General features: G+C 32.0%; 6 protein-coding genes across 6 annotated transcripts; 3 read left to right on the top strand and 3 right to left on the bottom strand.

Moving 5' to 3' along the window:
• Nucleotides 1-1,063: 1,063 nt before the first annotated feature.
• Nucleotides 1,064-1,680, top strand: HELRODRAFT_65123 (hypothetical protein; the record flags this gene model as incomplete). The annotated part of the gene is made up of 2 exons (XM_009021466.1): nt 1,064-1,225; nt 1,342-1,680. Coding segments are annotated over 2 exons (501 nt in total), but the record flags the coding sequence as incomplete, so codon positions are not given.
• A 620-nt stretch (nt 1,681-2,300) lies between these two features.
• HELRODRAFT_66303 (hypothetical protein) lies at nt 2,301-3,129 on the top strand (the record flags this gene model as incomplete). Its single annotated transcript, XM_009021465.1, has 4 exons — nt 2,301-2,422; nt 2,485-2,582; nt 2,709-2,935; nt 3,019-3,129. Coding segments are annotated over 4 exons (558 nt in total), but the record flags the coding sequence as incomplete, so codon positions are not given.
• Nucleotides 3,130-4,201: 1,072 nt separating this feature from the next.
• HELRODRAFT_106578 (hypothetical protein) lies at nt 4,202-11,381 on the bottom strand (the record flags this gene model as incomplete). The annotated part of the gene is made up of 21 exons (XM_009021464.1): nt 4,202-4,348; nt 4,539-4,595; nt 4,673-4,816; nt 5,083-5,255; nt 5,388-5,546; nt 5,815-5,901; nt 6,297-6,438; nt 6,543-6,683; nt 7,138-7,307; nt 7,468-7,644; nt 7,800-7,982; nt 8,135-8,277; nt 8,357-8,534; nt 8,723-8,904; nt 8,998-9,116; nt 9,273-9,367; nt 9,475-9,625; nt 9,946-10,100; nt 10,280-10,454; nt 10,656-10,819; nt 11,300-11,381. The coding sequence occupies 21 exons, from the start codon at nt 11,379-11,381 to the stop codon at nt 4,202-4,204; spliced, it is 3,024 nt and encodes a 1,007-aa protein (XP_009019712.1).
• A 943-nt stretch (nt 11,382-12,324) lies between these two features.
• HELRODRAFT_184984 (hypothetical protein) lies at nt 12,325-14,474 on the bottom strand. Its single transcript, XM_009021463.1, has 6 exons — nt 14,313-14,474; nt 13,829-13,914; nt 13,545-13,625; nt 13,358-13,431; nt 12,895-13,099; nt 12,325-12,824 (listed from the first exon to the last, which is right to left on the bottom strand). Exons 2-6 carry the CDS (start codon nt 13,877-13,879, stop codon nt 12,516-12,518), a joined length of 720 nt encoding a protein of 239 aa, XP_009019711.1. The 5' UTR covers nt 13,880-13,914; nt 14,313-14,474; the 3' UTR covers nt 12,325-12,515.
• A 1,878-nt stretch (nt 14,475-16,352) lies between these two features.
• HELRODRAFT_65174 (hypothetical protein) lies at nt 16,353-17,624 on the top strand (the record flags this gene model as incomplete). The annotated part of the gene is made up of 1 exon (XM_009021462.1): nt 16,353-17,624. One exon carries the CDS (start codon nt 16,353-16,355, stop codon nt 17,622-17,624), a length of 1,272 nt encoding a protein of 423 aa, XP_009019710.1.
• A 532-nt stretch (nt 17,625-18,156) lies between these two features.
• On the bottom strand, nt 18,157-19,854 carry HELRODRAFT_66255 (hypothetical protein; the record flags this gene model as incomplete). The annotated part of the gene is made up of 7 exons (XM_009021461.1): nt 18,157-18,268; nt 18,432-18,538; nt 18,691-18,764; nt 18,867-18,989; nt 19,251-19,365; nt 19,600-19,648; nt 19,754-19,854. Coding segments are annotated over 7 exons (681 nt in total), but the record flags the coding sequence as incomplete, so codon positions are not given.
• Between the last annotated feature and the right edge of the window lie 923 nt (nt 19,855-20,777).

Here is a 20,777-nt window from a genome sequence, read left to right as displayed (position 1 = left end):
AACTGGTCTTGACGTTGCAGGATTGGAATATAGGATTGGCATGTAATTTTCTTCTAAATGAAGTTTATAATGAGAAGAATACCATTACAGTAAGAGCTATTGGAGATTTAATATTCACGAAATCTCTCAACTCAATACTGAGTACCTCTTTAGTAAAATATTAAAAAGTGAAGTTTCGCTATTTTATTAATTTATTAATTGTAATAATCGGTAATATTTTATTTTATTCGGTAATATTCGTTGAAGAAGTTATTGCTACCCATTACCTCGCTTTTTAATCATCCACTTTTAATTTTCTGGGATTTCGCAAAATTGTTTTACGTTCAAATATAAATGGACGAAGAAGAAATTGAAGAATTTGATAATGGTGATGAAGTGTGTGACGACACGAATTATAAGGAAATGGAGAATCTGAAAAAAGTAAGCACTGCTTATCCATTTTATGGTCTAACTTAATTTTAGAGACCATTCCCATGTCCTAGATGGCGGAGTACTGTACTTCTCAGCAGACTCAGTAGTTAGCACAGTAGAAATAGAGTTCAATTCAGTAGTTTAGCTTGTAGTTTTTGTTTAGCTGTTTAGTTTAGTTTAGAGTAGCTGACCCACAGCTCAGACAGAGACATAGATAAGTGGTAAAACTTGCAAAAAATTGATTTAATACTTCATTTTAGTGAAATATATTGTAATTTAGTTTTTATAGTGAATTTATTTCAGAACGTATGTTAGTGTTCTATTATTTCACTCAAATGGAGTGCATACATTAGGTAAAAATATAATATAATTTATTTAATACAAGACGCTAACTTCATATTTTATTATCTTATGCCATGGTATTACCTAAATAAATAAATATCCACACAGATTTTATTAGAAGAGAAGTTGAAAAATCCTAGTCAGTTTGTAAGCCACTGGGAAGCAGATGAAAGTAATGTTGAAGAGACTACTGAGGAAGAAAAAAACAGTTCGTTTTGTATTCTGACAGCGCATGTTCTTATTATTAGTTTATCAAATTACAAAAATACTTCATATTTGATACATTTGTTTTCTAAAATAAATTTTTATAGAGGATGTCAAAAAGAAGTTTCTTTGGGCTGCTGAATCTGGGAAGAAACATGTTTTGGAGGAATTATTGGCTGTAGATGCAAGTCTTGTAAATTGCCGTGATAGTGATGGTTATACACCTTTGCATAGAGCAGCTTATGAAAACAAGACTGATGTCGTCAAAGTAATTTTTTTATTTGATAACTATTTTTTATTAATTTCCCAAAATTTTAAAGTTTGTGTGTACTATATAATGTGCATTAATCTTTTTGAGATTACATTTAAGTTTGTTTTTTTTAGTTTTTACTTGCAAATGGGGCAGATATAAATGCCAGAACAAAAGATGACTGGACTGCACTACATAGTTCATGTTTTTGGGGTCAAACAGATGCTGTTCGTATTTTGCTCCAGTACAAAGGCTGTGACGTTAATGCAAAAACAGCAGGATCACAGACAGCTCTGCATCTGGCTTCACAAAATGCCTCCAGTTTAGATTTGTTCATTCTTCTTCTCATGCATCCTTTAACTGAACCTTCTGTTACCAACCAGCTTGGTGAAAAACCTGCAGATATAGCAAAGAGGAGCTTACCTTTTCATAATATTTTTGAGATTGCTGAACCTTATTTGAACATTTTGTGATATCACTAATTTCTTGTTTTACGTTCGTTACAATTTTTAATTTTCATCGTCAACTTATATGGTGATGAACACATTCATATGTAAAATAATTATAACACATTTATAATTATAACACACATCTATTAAATTGTGATCTTTTAGCAAATGTGTCTTCTCTGAATTGTTTGCTTAATCGGTTTTTTCAATGAAAGATTGTCCATCGCTATAACGTAATTAACAGTCTCGCTTCGCGTATCTAATGATCTTACAACGGTTTTCGGTCTTCTGATTTTTAAATCTACCGTTTCGTTAATTTAATATCTGACTAAAGAAATATGTCCGAGTAGGCATTTAATTTTGTTCATAATTTTTAGAACCGTCTGTTAGTTCAATTTTGAATTTAGGCCGTCATATGACCTTAAACATCTCAATAATAAGTATTTTTTCGTTTTCAAGGGGTTCTGACGTAGATGATGAGGAAGAGTCGGAAGTTAAGGACACTGGGGTTCGTAGGCTTTTAAACATTTGTATTATTTAGACTTATATCTAACCTCAAGTATGCGCTTATAGATGAATGTGATAAAGAAAGAGAAATGTCTGAATTTTATCAATTATTGTATTTAATTTAAAACGTTAAGACTTACGTAGGAGATAGAAATGAGAAAAGAGAGAGACATGGGTGGGGGAAGGCAGTTCTCCCAAATGGAGACAGATATGAAGGTAACTACGTTGAAGGAAAAAGACACGGTTTTGGAGTTTACAGGTCTTCTGTTCGTAATATTAATATTCTCAAAAATTCTTCAATTTGTTTTTTAATTTATAAAGATTCTTAAAAAATCGAGCTCAGTATTCGGGGAACTACATATACAATTATCGACAAGGATTCGGTACAATGATATACCCCGACGGCAGCAAATATGAAGGTTCACAATTCATTGAATTATGAAGATCGGCGATTTATTGTATGATATCTATGACCAAACTATTTTTGTGTCGTTAGGAAAGATGTGAAGTAATTTTTTCATCATCATTTTTATTTACAATCGAAGGAAATTGGACAGATGGTCACAGGAATGGTTATGGTAAATACTGCTATATAAATGGAGACATCTACGATGGTGAATGGCGGAAAGATAAGCGCAATGGAATGGGCGTTTACTACCACGCAGAAACTGCTACACAGCATGCTGGCTGGTGGAAAAAAGGAAAACGAGAAGGGCCGGCCGAGGTCACATTTTTGAATCATCGATTTATTGGAAGCTACAAAAAGAACAGAGTAGATAATACATTTTCTTCAATTCATTTAAATAAAAAGTTGTTTTAAACGTCATTCATTAATGTTGATATATCTTTCTGAAGCCATTAGGTCCAGGAAAATTTGAATTTGCAAACAATTCAGAAGCCACAGGGGCTTATGTAATGAAAGCAACAGATGTAAGTATTGTAATAAAAACCAGTTTAGAGTTGTGATAAACTTGTTTGTTTAGAGAATTCGACTTCAATCAGAATTTAAATTTCTACAGGATAGCGAGGAATTGGAAGAAATGGAAAACAATGATGACGAAGAGGAGGAGGAGGAGGAAGAAGAGGTTGAACGAGCAGCAACTAGCGGTTGGGGAAATAAGATTCCTGTTTGGAGGACAGACATGATAAATGACTTGCACAAAAGTCCTCCTCCAAATATGTTAGAGCAGATCGAAATTCACATGAGAAGTGTCAAATCTGAAATGCTGGAATTGGATAGAAAATTGTTACTCAGTAAGTTTCATTCTGGTTTGTCTTGTCTGCGCCCCAATGTTGAATCATTTATGCGATTTTTCGAATAAAACGTCATCATTCTCATTCGTACATTTTACTAAACCCGTTATTGACGTCAAACAGGTTTGAAGCCCCCAGAGAAAGAAGCCGAGTTGCAAGCAGAAAGTTCGCTGACAGATTTCTTTGGCACCGTGGCCAGAGATGACACATCTCTTCTTCTGGAAAAGTTCACAATAACTGAAGAGATCAAGTTGGAAGCTGAAGAAGAGGAGGAGGAGGAAGATGATGAAAACTGTGCTCCGCCTGAGAGTCCTATTGTTTTCACTGATGAGGAAATTAAATTTATTTCTTCACAAACAACTGACAAACAACCGCCAGCAGATTAATTCTTCCTATTTTTAACATTTCCTGTTCAAGTTATCTTTCCTATATTTATTACAATCCCATAAACTAATTCAGTGATCTAGTAACTTAAAGTTTATAACAGTTATATGAGAAAATATGTAAGATATGAGAGGGTTTTACCTGAATCTCCCTAATCAAATATGAAAACGAGCCAGGCATAAAAACAAAAAGAATCAGTGTTAAAACGTTTTCTGTGTTAACTCCAAAAACTTCTAATGTTAAATATAAACAGCAGGTTGAGAATTATGTTGTAAAGAAAATGTTTTCAAACTAAAAAATGTGATTTGAAAGACGTTCCTTTTTATGATTGGTATAATATAAATTGATGTGAATTAATTATCATGATAAACAACATTAAAATAAATAGAATATTGGATATTTATAGTTTCGAATGTTTCTTGCGTTCCAACTTGGCAATGGTTCTTAGGTGCACCTCATCGGGACCGTCAGCAAGGCACAAAGATCTTGTGAAAGCATACATGTGAGATAGAACAACGTCTTGGCACACACCTTTTCCTCCAAATATCTATTGTGTTGAAATTATTTAACACGTAGCAAACGAAAAATAAAAAATGTTGAATAAAACAAATAAAACAATAAAAAGTAATTATAATCGTTTCATTTTTAACTTATTAAAACATGGAATTGGTAACTGGACAGATTTGAAATACACGGTAAAAAATTGAAACGGTTACCTTATTCCAGGGTTAAATCACTTGACACCCCATCCTAGGTATATGAGCTTTGATCATTGCTATTTCGAGAGCAGCCTTCTGTAATTTCAATAAAAGTTATTTTGAATGGGGCAGTATTAGGAAGTCATTTCAAAAGTCCCGGCAAGAAGACCAACCTTGTTTCCAACGCAATCCATCATGTGCGCAGCCTTCAACACCAACAATCTTCCTCGCTCAATGTCAATTCGGGATCGTGCGATGTCTTGCTGGATGCTTCCCTGCTCTATCAGTGGCTCTCCAAATGCAACTCTTTCCTGAGCCTGAGTTTTAAATTATTAATTCAAACACAAATACTCATCTACGTAAAAAAAAGAATCACACATTGGAACATGATACTATCATTATTTGAAACAACTTCCCGTCAAAATGATTGAGATGAAAAATTTTTGAGTCTAACAAAAGTTTGAGTTTCAACATTTCAAAACACTGTTCCGACTTTCGACATTTAAATATTTGAAAAAATCAACGTTATTAAAGATTTTTATTCAATAGTGAACATAAAATAATATAAATTTAGATAGCTCGCCCTGATGACAGCCAGTTGGAGGCATCTTTCTGCAGCTCCCAGTATCCTCATGCAGTGATGTATCCTGCCTGGGCCCAGTCTGCCCTGAGCAATTTCAAATCCACTTCCTTCTCCCAGGATCACGTTAGTGAGGGGTACTCTAACGTCTGTGAAGGTAACTTCAGCATGGCCATCTTTGTGTTTTAAAAAGAGCATGGCATGATTTCAAATAATTTGTAGCAAATTTTTTTCTAAAAGCAATTTTAACATTCAACACCCAATGCACTAAACATGAGACTTTTTTAAAAATGTGTCATAAAACCCACGTGGAGCGTCATCGAATCCAAAAACATTGAGCGGCCTAACAACGCTAATTCCTTTGGTTTCCACGGGAACCAGTACCATACTCTGCTGCTTGTGAGTTGCTTCGTGTTTGTTCGTTTTGCCCATGAAGATGATAACCTTACAGCGAGGATCCAATGCTCCTGGATGTTGTTTTTGGTGGTGAAGATAAGGAAGATGAAGATGGCGACATTGATGGACAGTGATGATAGATATTGCAATGACTGATAACATTACCATAGCACTGCCATGTTAACAAATAAAGATATATCAAAAGGCTGCTATCAGTATATTCGTTATTAAACATAAAATAATTTTATCATAGTTTGGGGGGTACCAATCTTATTTTATCAGTTTTATTAGAATTAAATGAAAACTTCATAAAAAAAAAAATCTGAAAAAATGAGCAACCTGATGTCCACCATTTGTGACCATTGATAACATATTCATGGCCAACTCGTTCAATTGATGATTCTATGTTGGTTGCGTCAGATGATGCTATCTGGAAGAATAAAGAACCAAAATAAAATTTAAATATCACAGACTTTTTTTTATGAAAACTTATGAGAAACATCACAACCATCAAAAAGTAAGTAAGTATATTTATGATGGACGCTAAAAAATAAAGCATGAAAGAATAATTATCAATACTGAAAAGCAGAGCTTGAAATGAAACGTTGATTTGAATAGAATTTTAAAATAATAATAACATTAAAACCACAAAACGCTTCTCAAGTAGATGTTGACTAGACATAATTCTATTGATCTCACAAACATTAAAAAAAACATTCTCACAGATTTACCATCTAAAGAATAATTAACAATACTGTAAGAAAAATAACAAAACATATGTTTCAAATTTTAAAAAATCAATCAAATAAATGAAGATAGGCCTACAGCTGGTTCAGTCATGGCGAAGCAAGACCTGATGGAACCATTCAACAATGGAAGTAACCACTTCTGCTTCTGCTCATCATCTCCATATCTCAGAAGAACTTCCATGTTGCCTGTGTCTGGAGCTGAACAGTTGAACACCTGCGTCAACATGTAGCAACATCGGGTTTTTGTTGACTATAAACATGTGGCAGAATTAATGCAATGACAATAGCATAACGTTAATCAAACAAAAGACGAACTACCTCAGGCGCAAACATGGACCATCCCATTTCTTCAGCTAAGAAGGCATACTCAACATTTGTCAATCCTTTGCCATATTTCGCTTCATGGTCTAACTCTTTTGGTATGAACAAATTCCATAAGCCCTGACTTTTTGCAGCTAACTATCAAGGATAATTATAAAAAACTAATCAGATATTGAAACTAAAAAAAACGATGGGCGGCGCGATGGTGTAATGGCTAAGTGCCCGGCATTGTTGATGCAGCGTCCGGGTTCGAATGCAAAAAAGATCCCCGCCTATCAATTGCAATTATAATGATAATGCGCCTCAGTCACTTGCCATGGCGCTATATAAAATGACTATTATTATTATTATTATTATTATTATTATTATTATTATTATTATTATTAATACGAGTTGAAGTATTTGTACAGTCATTTGGCTCCATTCAATTCAATGTTTAATCTAAAACAAGTAACAGGCATGACTAAATAAATTATTCCATGCCAAAAACGTAAATAAACTTAAGTGCACTATCACACGAATTTTAAAAAACACATCATCTCTCAATTAAAAATGAAATAGGTCGGCGTTTAACATCATTCATCTTAAACACCTTCAATTCTTCAATCATTGGGTGAATGGTCCACTTTGTTTTAGGATCGGAGTGCCATTCATACAATGAACGCTCGATTGGAAGGATGCGCTTTTCGATGAATGCATGCACCTCCATATGAAGTTGCCGAACATTTTCCGGTAGAGACTGCAGACTCACATGCATTGGTGCTTGTTAACATTAAATAAATCATGATAATGACGGCGTCGATGATGATTTTAACGAAGTTTTAAACGTTCTATATAGAATTGCTTGTAGATATACGTTTAAGTTATTTAATTTATATACAAAAAGCATTTTATACATTAACTCTGTTTCAAGAGTATTTACCAATAACATCATTCTTCGCATTTGCTGAAGAATTTTTAACATCTGAAAGAATGAAGTCTACAGAGGCCGAAGAAGAAGAAGAAGTGAGTTCGCTCCGTTGAATGAGTTGGTAGCCCTTGCGACACAACTCTTCTGCAAGTGCACGTGCCAGGTGGGCATTTGTTGAACTTGACTGACCTGCAAAAATAAAACAACAATTTGAAACATGTTCAGTGTACAGTAGAAGTCAAGGAATTATTTGCAAGGAAAAAATATAAGACTAAACAACTAAATAACCAAGTGTAAACAGTTTGAAGACAATGGAAATTAGTAAATTATTAACCAGTGACAACCTTGCAAGAACCTTTTATGCACCCCTTGTAAGATAGCAGCCAAACGAAAGTAGATGAAGACCAGGTAGAAGTCCCAATTGGATGGAGGTTGCTGGCCTAAGTTTGAGAAGTACCTTTTCGTGTACTCCTTCAGTGTGGGGATGCCTTCTCTCTGCAGCTGATCTTCACTCAGTAAATTTAAGGCTGGACATGGTTTTATTCAGTATATGATAAAAAGTGAACATTTAATTGCAGATGAAAAAATATATTAAAGTATGAAAATTACAATATTGCAGGAATTTTATTTCTACATATTTCAAGGAAAACGTCTATTGCAACATGTTAAACGAACCAACATGGAGCAAGTTGGTTTTCAGGCAGCACGTACATGAGGCAACTGTTGGCAAGATCAGTCAGTGGATCACCCAACGTTGACATCTCCCAATCAATTAATCCTATCAGATCATATGTTGTTCGATTAAATATCAGGTTATCCAATCTGTGTGAAACAACAAAAAAAAAACGTTAATTAAATGGTAAAAATTAAAAATTTAAGCCAAAAAAATGATAAAACCAACCTAAAGTCTCCATGAACAAGAGACGTCTTCTCATCAGTGGGAATTCTACTCTGCAGCCACTGCGCAATATCAGACATGTGGTTCAATTCATCTATTGCAGTAGTTCCATCTGATGACATTGTTAAACTGAACTTGTATTGTTTCAGCCATCTACTAATATTTCTTGAGATGTAGGAACCTGTGAGATGATGCATAATCAAACATCCAATGGAAATAACTGACGTCTATTAACCATTGAATAAAAGCAAAATTATACGATGGCATACTGAGCATGTGTAAGACTACAATGACAATAAATTAATTAATACCATCTTTACTAAATGCTGGTTAACATGAATTAATTTATTAACAGATGAAATTATTGACCCTTAGGTCCAAAATTTTGCAGTCCAACAGCCTGCAGATCAACTTTGTGCAACTGACTGAGGACATCACACATCTGGTTTATCACTTTCCTTTTCATATCTGCAGGCACTCCAGGCAGTGTGCAATCTTTAAAAATTATCCCATCCAAATATTGCATCACGTAGAAAGAGGTTCCTAGCACACTGATGGAGGTGGAATAAAAAAAAGAAAAACATACAAAACCGAAAAATATAACAAAACTACTGATATTATCTAAATTAGAACATCATTTACACCTTTCATCCTCACAGTAGCAGAAAACTTGAGGCAGAGGAATAGTGGTGTGTTGACTTAGTGCCCTCATAACAAGGTACTCTCTGTCAATTGCATGAGCTGAAGCAAGTAATTTACCTGGCTAGATGGTATGGTAGTGTATTGGTTACTCTTTGAAAGTATTTTTAAATATTGTTAGCTTCATACATAACAAAGATGTAATCATGCTAAAAAAAACATTATGGTTGAGACAAGTTAGGAACCTAATAAATCATCAAACATTTGATCAAATACCAACAGGTTTTTTTCTGAGCACAAACTTTTGATCAGCATATTTCACCAGGTAGGTAGGGTTAGACTGACCATGTTCAAACAACATTAAGGTAGGTTTTTCTGTAAAATACACTAAGATGATATGGACAATTTGACAGCCAAAGATAACGACAAAACAAAGGAATTAAATAAACATTGAACATGGAAACTACTAAATAAATAAATACCTGCCCCTTTGATGTGCAACTGGTTGTTTAGAAATTCTTCAAACTTGTCAACGTCAATTTGAAGTAATTCAGTAACCTTTGTTACACTGCCATCAAGGGGGAAGCCTATTATCTTTTCCAAACTTTCAATTGCTTGCTTAGGTGATTCAACCTTTTGTTAAAGAGAAATATTTACCGGTAAGATTTTAATTTAAATGACGTTTAGTGTTATCTGGTTATGGAAGATATAAATTTCCAAAATATGCAAAGTAAAAAACACTGGTCATTTCATGCATAAATGACCAATTAGAGTTTGCTAATAATTAGATAATGTTTAAATTGAAACCTTTTAAATCTGACACAACCAAGTGTTAGATCAAAATGATAGGATCAATTAAAGATAAGTTAAAAATTGCAAATATATTAATAGATCTAACAAAGACTGATCGTCCTTACATCAGGAAATCAACAACTAATAATTTAATGCTAAACTTTAACAGTCAGTATTCCAAGTAAGCTGGCAGCTTTCAAATTGTGGACCAAATCATCCAAGAAGACAGTTTGTTGGGGTGCCACATTCAGCTGTTCCAATGTATGTGTGTATATACGCTCTTCTGGCTTGCGCATTCCTACTTTTGCTGATTCAACTATCTTCAAATTTTTATGGAATGTTACTTCAATTATTAAAATAAATTAATTTTATAAATTTTTAAATATTGAATCAAATCAGTCACAACAATTAGACAAATTAAAGTGTGAATAATTAAAAACTAAATATACTAAAAATAAATCAGACCAAATTAATGTATGAAGTAGACAAATGAACTTGCCACATCAAATAGTGATTGATCTAGAGGCATGAAGGTTGTTTCATCTGGAAGCAGGCAGTTGTTGGTCAACAAAGCTGTTTTTATGCTGTTTTTTCTCAGACATTTAATTGCACCAATCATCTTCTGATAGGGATCTCCTTTTGAAAAGTATTGGATCATTTTGGGAAGCAACTGACTTGCATCAATCTTCAAATTTTTCTAATTAATTAAAATATTTATTCATCAATACTTTATAAAACATAAATAAAATTGCTTAATAATTTTATTTATGCAAATTTTACAATAAACAATTTCAAATACATAAAATAATTAACTGTTTAATTCACAAAGCAAAATCTGGCATACCACTTATATTAGACTATTAAAAATGACTTGAACAAAGTAAACCTCTTTGTAGTATTCTTTCTCAAAGATGTGAACGAAGGAGCTTATGTTAAGTTCTCCTCTCTCCAACTGAGCCCAAGCACCATTATCTCCTGAGGCTACAATTGTCTTTACTAATGAACCGGCTGGCATGTTGTATGCTGCTTCATAATCTTTAATAATAGATAATTTTTGACTTTTATGATTTTAGCTAAGAGATTCAAGTTTAACCTTTAAATAAATAGGTTTGTTTTTATAAGTGATTGCTTTTCTTCTATTTCTTATTGTTATATATTTTTTAAAAGATAGATTAGCATCAGTATTGTATTAGTTGGTTTTTCAATTTTATAATCAAGGCATAAAATTGATAAATGAATTAAGTCTATATTTAATTTATATTCAATGCTAATAAGGACTCTATGCCACACTCTGCAGTATGGTGTGTACTGAGCATGCAGTGGCAATACATACAAGAATACATGCACACAGCAATAGCAATACATGAATATGAATTTTTTATGAATGAATACACTGTAACACATGTATGTATCAGTTTATTCATCAAGATAGCAAAACAAGCCGTTTTTTAAAATTTATTCTGCTTACTAGAATTAGAACAATTAGAATATTATACAAAAATAAAAAGAAAGAACCCTTGAACAAGAGTCCGGGAGATGGAATGAGCACGCCACCCATGTCGAAGATCACCGCACGAATGTTCGTCGATTGACACATCGCACAAACGGGTCTCAAAATTAATTTGGAGGCTAACAAACGGTTTTGCAGAAAAACGGCGCTCCTTATCCCAATCACGTCAACATGTTGAAGACGAACTTTGAAACGCCACTGACTGTTTTCACTACGATTGCAGATTTTTAAAGTTTGGCTTTCAACGCCAAACCAGGTGAGTCAACATGATCGACGATCGACGAATGCTTCCATCCGTAAACGATAGTTTAATTTAAAACAACATTTCACCAGTTATATTGGAATTATAACAATGATTAAAATAATTTAATTAAATCTAAAAAAATCAATTAACAGTCTTAGTTATCATATTCACAGCTCACCTAACCACACTTAATTAATCCTCTTTGGCAACTTTTCGTGCATTTAATAGCTACCGAATAAACCTAAAATATTAGTGGTGGCGGTATAAAATTTCAAACGATGAACAACTCTTGTTCTCATTCCTTAACATAACAATATATAACACTCAATTTCAGGTGGATCTATTTTTCTATATAGCGTTCATCCACTTTCATTTTCACCTATATTGATAGCCTATCCCTACAACCTTCACTCACATATTCTTCAATTCAACATCATCGTCACATAAAGCAATGCTACACTATTTCAGAGTAAGAGATGTCGTAAATAGTTAGTTAGCTGTCTGACATGTTGTAATTAATACCATCGGTATTCAAAATATTTTTATTGATATATTTATTATAAACCATCTACAACCATCATAAGAAATGAAATATCTCAAGCAAGCAACGCTGCCTTCATATCCAAATATTTAGAATCTAAATATTTGGATATGAAGGCAGTGTTGCTAAATTTTAGATAGACTTATGTTGATAGATCGCCCTAATTAGCAGGCATGTTACGTACTAAGCAAACTTCGCTGTTGTTTCGTTTATATCCTGGTCGGTTATTAGCACGAGTTTTTTATAATTGACACAACATGTTCTTTCATGAAAAGTTAATTGAAGACACATTAAATAAATATTAAATAATAATAAATATACAAATAAACGCATAAATATAAAATAGAACAAAGAGGTTTTGACTGAACATTCCAATGGCTACAAAATTATTATCAAGCGTTAACTTGGAGTTGACAAGCATTAAATTGTACAAATATCATTTATCTGCCCCCAAAATTCCTCGCGATTTGCCAAAATTAAGTCCCGATTGATTGGCACCTTGGTTGCTTCCCATCTGCAAGCCAATGACCGCCTGGCCTTCCTTGCTTGCTTCATCTACCTGGATGTCTGCTATGTGTCTCGTTGCTCCAAACGACATCCCCTTTTGAGAGGCCAACTTGTTTGTACCCATCTGCAAGCCAATGACTGTTTGGCCGGCGTTCAACTGCTCCTCCGTGAAGTCACGCACATTTTTCTGAGCTTCTTTCGGTCCCAACGTCGGTCCAGCGTAACCTTTTAACTGTGCCTGTTTTTAATAATTTTGTGTAATTTCTCAAATTCGAAATTGCAACCAACAAATAGGAAAGAGCTGTTACTTTTCTTCCAAGGGCATATATTGTCAAGATGACCTGCCATAAATTTTGATTTTCGTACAGATTAACGGTTTGAAAAAGGTCTGTTTTAGCGACGCCATAAGTCTCGCAGGCTTTCAAGAACAAATTTATATTCTCCATCTGTTTGAATGGCAATTGTGATTCGTTGTACTTCACTTTGCTTGGAGACATAATGACATTAGCCAGCCTAATTAAAATTGAAATAAATTATTTCAAACAATCCACAAGCGATTATCTACAACTACTTTACAGTAAATTGTTGAAATGATGAAAAGACTTAAATTTTTTAACAGGGCATTAGAAATAAATTGTAAGCAATTATCTAAACACAAATTGGGACAAACAAACGATTAGTTACATATTAAGTGAATTGTACACCAAGTTGTGATCATTCATAAAAAACAAAATACTCAACATAATATTCAATTTAAACGTTTTTACCAACTTGCATAGTTTAATGCCGTCCTTCAATGCAGCTTGGAATCTTTTTGGTCCAAGATTTTCGTGAGAACCAACTGTCTGAAAATTTAAATAAAATCAACTTACCGTCAGAGCAAAAATTTTCGTAATTCAATATATAATGTGTCAAGTTTTTAAAACACTCATGGTAATTATACAATTATAATAAGTACTTTGTCAAGAGGCTCCTTGATAACTGACTCGATCCACAACCGAACTTCTTGTTCTTTATCATTTTCATACTTGGCATCCATCTAGGACAGTACGTGTGACAAAATTGAAGTAAAAAGCTAATTTACGAATGTTTAAATTGGGCATATGTTTTCACATGTTTATTATTCTCTAGTTATACATTTAATTAATAAAAAAATAATTCAAAATTTTTTTGTAATTTCACAATAACAATACATATTTATTTACTGTAACCACTTGAAAAACATTTGAAAAATGTTGTCACCTTTCCTTTGATTTCGGCCGTCAATCCATACCCAACAGGTCTGCTTGCCATTGTGAACGTTTCTTTGTTTGTTTAATTGATAGAACCTGGTTGATGGTTAAAAAATAATTGCTTTTTCAGTTATTTTATCAGTTAAGATATAGAAACCTGATGTTGAACAAGTACATGTATTTATATACATTATTATACAAGTTTTAAAGTTAGACATTTTTTCATTGCATCTCTACAAAAATTATATCATCTAAAATTCTAAAATGTTACCTTATCTTATAAAAATTATTACAGTTTATGAGTTAAAAGTAAAAAATGCTAACACGTTTTTGAATGAAACAGTTATATATTTTAATTGAATAAAATTGCAGTAAATTAACTACGAAATTGATACCCGTCACTCAAATTTTAATTGAACAAAACACGTTTACGGATTTAGCTTTCAATTTAAATAACTTAAATTAATTTAATTTAAACAAATAATAATTCACACCTGTACCACAGCGCTGTAAAAAGAATTAAAATTTATTTGAGGTGTGTTAACAAATAGACAAAAATTTCAACTAAATTTTTTATTTTCAGTATCTTTATATAGCAACGAAATATTTTTAAAACTAATTAAATGACAAAATGCCGTTATTCTCAGTCATTCACATAATGCCTCTGGTTCAATCATCTTTTTATAAGTAATATAACACGCATGCAGTACCCATCGAAAAACAAAGTGGCAACATTCAAGTGGCTCTAACACTATAAGCTAAAGAGCAAGCTAGACAATGTGACAACAGCTGAAGAATATATGGCTGTATACGTTAGTAGCCTATACTTGAGTCAAAAATTCAAAATATTTGACAAAAGCGAGCTTACGTCAAAGTTCTTTATTGTATCGAAAGTATGAAGTACGATAGTTTTTATTTTCATGAATAATTAATAAGAACATTAACAATTATAAAAATGAATACTATTATAAAAATGAATGAACATACGTCGGCACAATCTTACAACAATATCCGGTTAATCATCAGCTGTTCAATGTTATCCTTCTAAGTAAGATGCACATGAGTAATAATAATGATTGCATATTCATTCGCACTGCGTTCAGCGCGTGTTGCTGAAAAGTATGTCAAATAGCAGGATGAAATACTTTTTTGGTGACGTAGTTTTCAAGATTATTTAGACGATACTTTAAAAAGTGATTCTTAGATCAAACATTTTTAAACATAGATAACATTAGAATTATATTCCAAAACTTTGGAGCTCGAGTTTTTCCCTAACCATATCTTAAAATATAATTCTGATGGTTTTCATATTTGGCTCAGTTGGTTTATCAATCTAGTATGATTTGTTCGCGTATTTTTGTGAATTTTTTTTATAATACTGGTTTAATTCACAATTGTATCACCCTAATGCCCATCCATATGTCAAAAATTACTCTTAATTTTTTAGTAAAATGTTTTACTCAAGATATGAGCAGTTTGTAGATTAAAATTTTTACAAAAATATTTTTGATGAAATTATCTGTAAATATTTCAACTGTTGTCATTTTCACGCTAAATCTCAGAATATGAAAAAAACATATATTCATGGAAAAAACGTAACCTGCACTTATACTACATATATCCAGCCTACAACCCATTGAATTATATAATTCCATGCTACAACCTGCCAAAAAAATATTCAACCAAGGTTGCTTGTTCGAATTTTCGTTTCGAAGCAATTAAAAAGTGTGTTTGCTGTTGTTTGCATCAATGAATTAATAAAAATTTTGAGAAAAAATAATACTGACACTTGAACGATTGAGAAAATGTTAGAAAAGGTGAAAAAGCTGTGGAAATGTCTACTTTATTTTTCCAAACCTTCATATTTGATACCGGTTGATATTTATCTACTGCAGTTTTACGTTGTGTCTACCGCATGGATACGGTCTACCGTTGCGAAAACATTATCCCCAGTTTTCATGTAATTTTGCGCAATATGATAAACTTCAGGATGCAAATAAATTTCTTTCATTATATATATTTCTTACTTCGATCATAAAACATTTAAGTCATTGCACATTTGCACAATCATCCATAATTATTTCATAACACATCTTCCATTCCATTTGATTAATGATTCTATGGGTAAAATATAATGAACCGACATCAAGGCTGGCTATTACCATGGATATATTATTCATGGCTATTACTTCCAAATAACGCTTATAATTGCAATGAAAAGGATCATATAATTGTAATGAAAAGGATCATACAATTGTAATGAAAAGGACCACATATTTGTAAGGTTATGATGTGACAATTCTAGTTTGTACCCACTAACCAATTTTTTTCACTATAATCGTTATACGTCATAGGACAGTATTAAAATACGTATTGTAATAAAATTACACGTTTTTACCTGAGCTAGTTCTTGCATTATCACTTATTGCGTGAAGTGTACTTTTGAATAAAAACTTTAAAAGTAAACTCAAGATAAAATGTCTCGTTCGTTTTTTTAATGTTTAATCGTTTACCGTCATTAATAAATTTTTATTATGAGTGAAAATTCTTATTTGCAGCCAACAAAAGTTTCAAAATTTATTTACTCACCACATTTTGGACTGGTTGGTCCTCGCGCCGAAGAAAACAACCGCAAGCACGTATCGTGCCTATTTCCGGAATTATTAACCCTAATATTTTCTTTTCTCGATTTGTCTGACAAGGGAAAAGTTGGACAGGTTTGTACATCTTGGCGAGACGCCGCATACAATAAGCAAGTTTGGAAAAATGTTGAAGCAAAACTGCATCTTCGCCATGAGGTTCCGTCACTCATTCCTAGTTTGGTGAGGAGGGGAATTAAAAAAATTCAAGTCCTGAGCCTCCGAAAAAATAAAAAAAGTTTTTCCAAAGAAAGTTTATCTTCGTTTGAAAGTATAAATCTCAGTGGGTGTTTCAAATTAACAGATGCTAATTTCAGATGCTTTTTAAACTATGGAGAATTACTGTCCTTAACTTCATTAAACCTTAGCCTTTGTAAACAAATTACCGACAACACGTTAACTACTGTATCTATTTATTTGAAAAATTTAGAATTTTTAGACATAGGTGGATGTTCCAACATTACTGGCAGTGGCATTTACTCACTATCAAGCTCTTTGAAGAACTTAAAGCATCTGAATTTAAGAAGTCTTAGATATTTAACAGATGAATGTATAGAATCTATCACTGGGAAAGGCCAATTATCAATTTCTGGCTTGGCTCAATTAGAAAAACTTGTTTTACATGATTGTCAAAAGATTTCTGACAGTGCACTTTTGACCATTAGTTTAGGATTGAAAAACCTCAAGTGTCTTAATCTCAATTTTTGCTTCAATATTACGGCAATTGGTTTGAGTTATATTGCCAAGATGACAGAACTGCAAGAGTTGTACTTACGTTTGTGCATAAATGTGGGTGATCTAGGAATAGGATACTTAGCCTCTGGCAACATGAAACTACACACATTGGACATAAGTTTCTGTGAGTATGTTACTGACCAATCTCTTGCCTACATATCTCAAGGCATATTTCACTTGAAATCTCTTGGTTTGTCAGCATGTGCCATTTCAGATGTTGGAATATCATATTTGGTGAAGACAGTCACCAATTTGAAAGTTTTGTATCTGGGACAGTGCAACAAATTAACTGATAAAAGTTTAGATGTAATTTCAAAACAGTTGATCAACCTTGAAGTGATTGATTTGTATGGCTGTACAAAAATAAAAAGAAAAGCTGTTGAAACTTTGTCATCGATGCCTAGATTGAAGCAAATTAAAATGGATATATGATATTTTTGTTCTTGGTTCTCATGATAAATCACAACATTTTGCAATTGTTTTGTTTTAATTTTCTGTTAATTTGTTAATGTATTTTATAATCATTATAATCAGTGCATTATTTTGATGATACAACGTCTAATTTGTTGAGCTTTAAATTTGGAGAAGCATATCCCCTTTCACGATACCACCATATTTTGTTTAAATAGTAGAAACATTAAAATTTAATTTGTTTTTCTGATTTATTTTTATTCAAGTGAAAATTAGACAGAGATATTGTACATACTTGTTTTGTTGATGAAACATTTTTCAATGAAGCATTTTTTTCTTTAAATGAAATTTTATCAAGCAACTGCTTCAACAATACTTATTTTAAAAATTATTTTTCACTCTTTGTTTTCAATAATTACCAAAAAGCAACATTAAATAACTGACTTTTTTAATTTATAAAATTTGCTGTACTGTGAGGTACCAGAATAATTGAAAAGGAAAGGTGTAAAAATTGTGTATACTAAATCAAATGATCAATAATGTATAATAAAAATCATGTTTTAGCAATATAAGCTCCTTCAAAAGTTGTTGGTACAGAAACTGGGTCCAGCTTGTGAGATTTCATAAGGTTGGAAATTTCGAACAAATAATGAAAACATTCAGACCTGATGCATTTCGATGAAAAATATTTGATTAATATATGCCGTGAGTTAAAACATTTGAATGAGAAAAATTATACTTGATTAATATATGCCGTGAGTTAAAACATTTTAATGAAAAAAATGATAATTTATGTTATGAGATTATTTAAACATGTAAAATATTTACATGGTCTTTGCCTCCTGCCAGGTTTTGCCCCAAACATACACTCCATGTCTCCTTACCAATACAGCACAGGTGTCAGGGTAATCTGCCATAGCCTTTGCCATTATTTCCTGATTTAGTTTATTTTATTTTTAAGGGCTTGAAAACTAAGTTACTAAAAAACGAGTGCCATTATGTGTAAGGTGTACAAGTTTACACTTATAAAATACAAAGAGCAACATCAAAATAGCAGTTCATGAAAATATATTAAGATGATTCATACCTTAAGCTCGTGTTCATAAGGTGTATTTTCAACAATAGGAACTGTAAGCACATCATCGTATCGATAATTTTCTCCTAAATGTGGTGAATTCATATATACAAACGCGATTTTTGTTCAAACTGAGCATTAATAAGAGGCATATGTATTTTGTTTGAGATGAGTAAAATTAATGATACCTGTGGAGCATTTTTTGATGCCTTTGATCATTTCAATGTGAGATATTTTAAATTCTTTCCCTAGTGTCAGCAGGGTGCACAGGACAGCTGGAATAGAATGGGAATGGATAACTGCTCCCGCATCTGGCATTAAAAAAGGTCAAAGATCTGTTACATTTTTCCAAAGTTCAAAGAGTCAATACACAAACAGCGTGCATGTATACACAATGCATGTGAATACATAATAACAACAATAACAATAATAATTTTATATATACAGTGGAGATCAAACCCGGTTACTGAGTAACAGGACCAGATGCCCATCATAGCACTGAAATTCTAAATTGATTAAAAAAACCCATTCTTTCATAAGCAAAATTCAAAACATAAAAAAAGTTACCATACTTCTCATAAGATAGGCATTCATGAACAAGGGTGTGCATTGACTTTTTCTCAAATTTTTATTTTTAGGAAGCTCCAAATCTACTCCATTAATATCTTGAACAAATAGATCATCTGGCTTAATTAAAAACAGAAATGAAAAGGTCTTTTTGGAATATTTATAAACAAAATTATCATAATTTATTTAACACTTCACTGCACTTATTGCAAAAATGTTAAAAAAAAAATCAGTGGTTTGATACATTAAGGTTCCAAAATTAATCCTTTAGTAGTTTAAATTTGATCACATTGCAAAGTGTATTCTGAAATACATATTAACTGAAAAAATCTGATAGAAGTTAAGAAAAAATACTTGAATGCATTCCTTTTGAACAGCTGAAGGAGCAATGTATATTTTGTCCCTTAAATTTAATAAATAGAATAAAATATTAGAAAAAGTGAAAATTATTATTATTAGAAAGATGATATTATTAAGAAAGTTAAAATGGTAGTAAATAAAATTTTACTCATGTTTGATGCTTATTCCACCACCTGTTCCTGTCACCCAGCCCAGATGATAGAACTGTTTACATAAATTTGGTATCAGTGTTCTTGGATTGTCCTGTTCAATGAGTTATTAAGTCATTTCAACGTAAAGAATAGAAAAAAGAAGAATAAAAGAAAAACCATTTTTATTGGTGACGGTGTCAAACAATGATCATATTTAAAAATAACAAAAAAATTATATAATTATAAATAATTTAATGAACGAAACATCAAATTGATAAATTAAATTGCAATTCAAAATGTTATACCCCTTGTATTTTAAAATCCATCTTTAATTTTTCGCAGTTAAGACTGTTAAGACTAGAGTACACAGGCCAGCTGATGAAATAAAATGCGTGAATGAAATGCAGTATAAAATATGCAGTATATAATGAACTTGAAATACAATCCTCAGGCTTATCTGAATTTATTTTTAACCTTTGAGCTGTGATATAGAAACAGCTGCAAATATCAAGAATGAACATGAAAATAGTGCTCTGTTTTATATTTTATATGATACCTAAATACACACACATATATGCACATACCCACACACATACGCACACACACACACACATATATACACATTAAATTTTATTTGCCCTTGACAAGTTTACACCTCACAAACTCAAGCCCTGTATCAATCAATCTTCGTTTTGCGTCCTGAGACCCGGTTTCCCGAGGTAGGAAATATAATGTATTGAATTGAATGTATTGTATAATGTATTGAATTGAATGGTGAAGAGGGTAATTTTATACAATATAAAGCACTCATATATATATATATATATATATATATATATATATATATATATATATATATATATATATATATATAACATAGCCATTTTTAATATTATTGATTCTTGCTTTATTTTGTATATATATATATATATATATATATATATATATATATATATATATACAAAATAAAGCACTAAAAAAAGTTTTATTAATGAAAAATTGTCTGGGTGTTTTATGTAGTTTAAGCAATAGAATTGATAT

This window comes from Helobdella robusta (assembly GCF_000326865.2).
Source record: "Helobdella robusta unplaced genomic scaffold HELROscaffold_3, whole genome shotgun sequence".
Classification (NCBI taxonomy): domain Eukaryota; kingdom Metazoa; phylum Annelida; class Clitellata; order Rhynchobdellida; family Glossiphoniidae; genus Helobdella; species Helobdella robusta.
The sequence above is the reverse complement of the archived record's forward strand: the minus strand, read 5'-3'. Positions and strand labels throughout refer to the sequence as shown.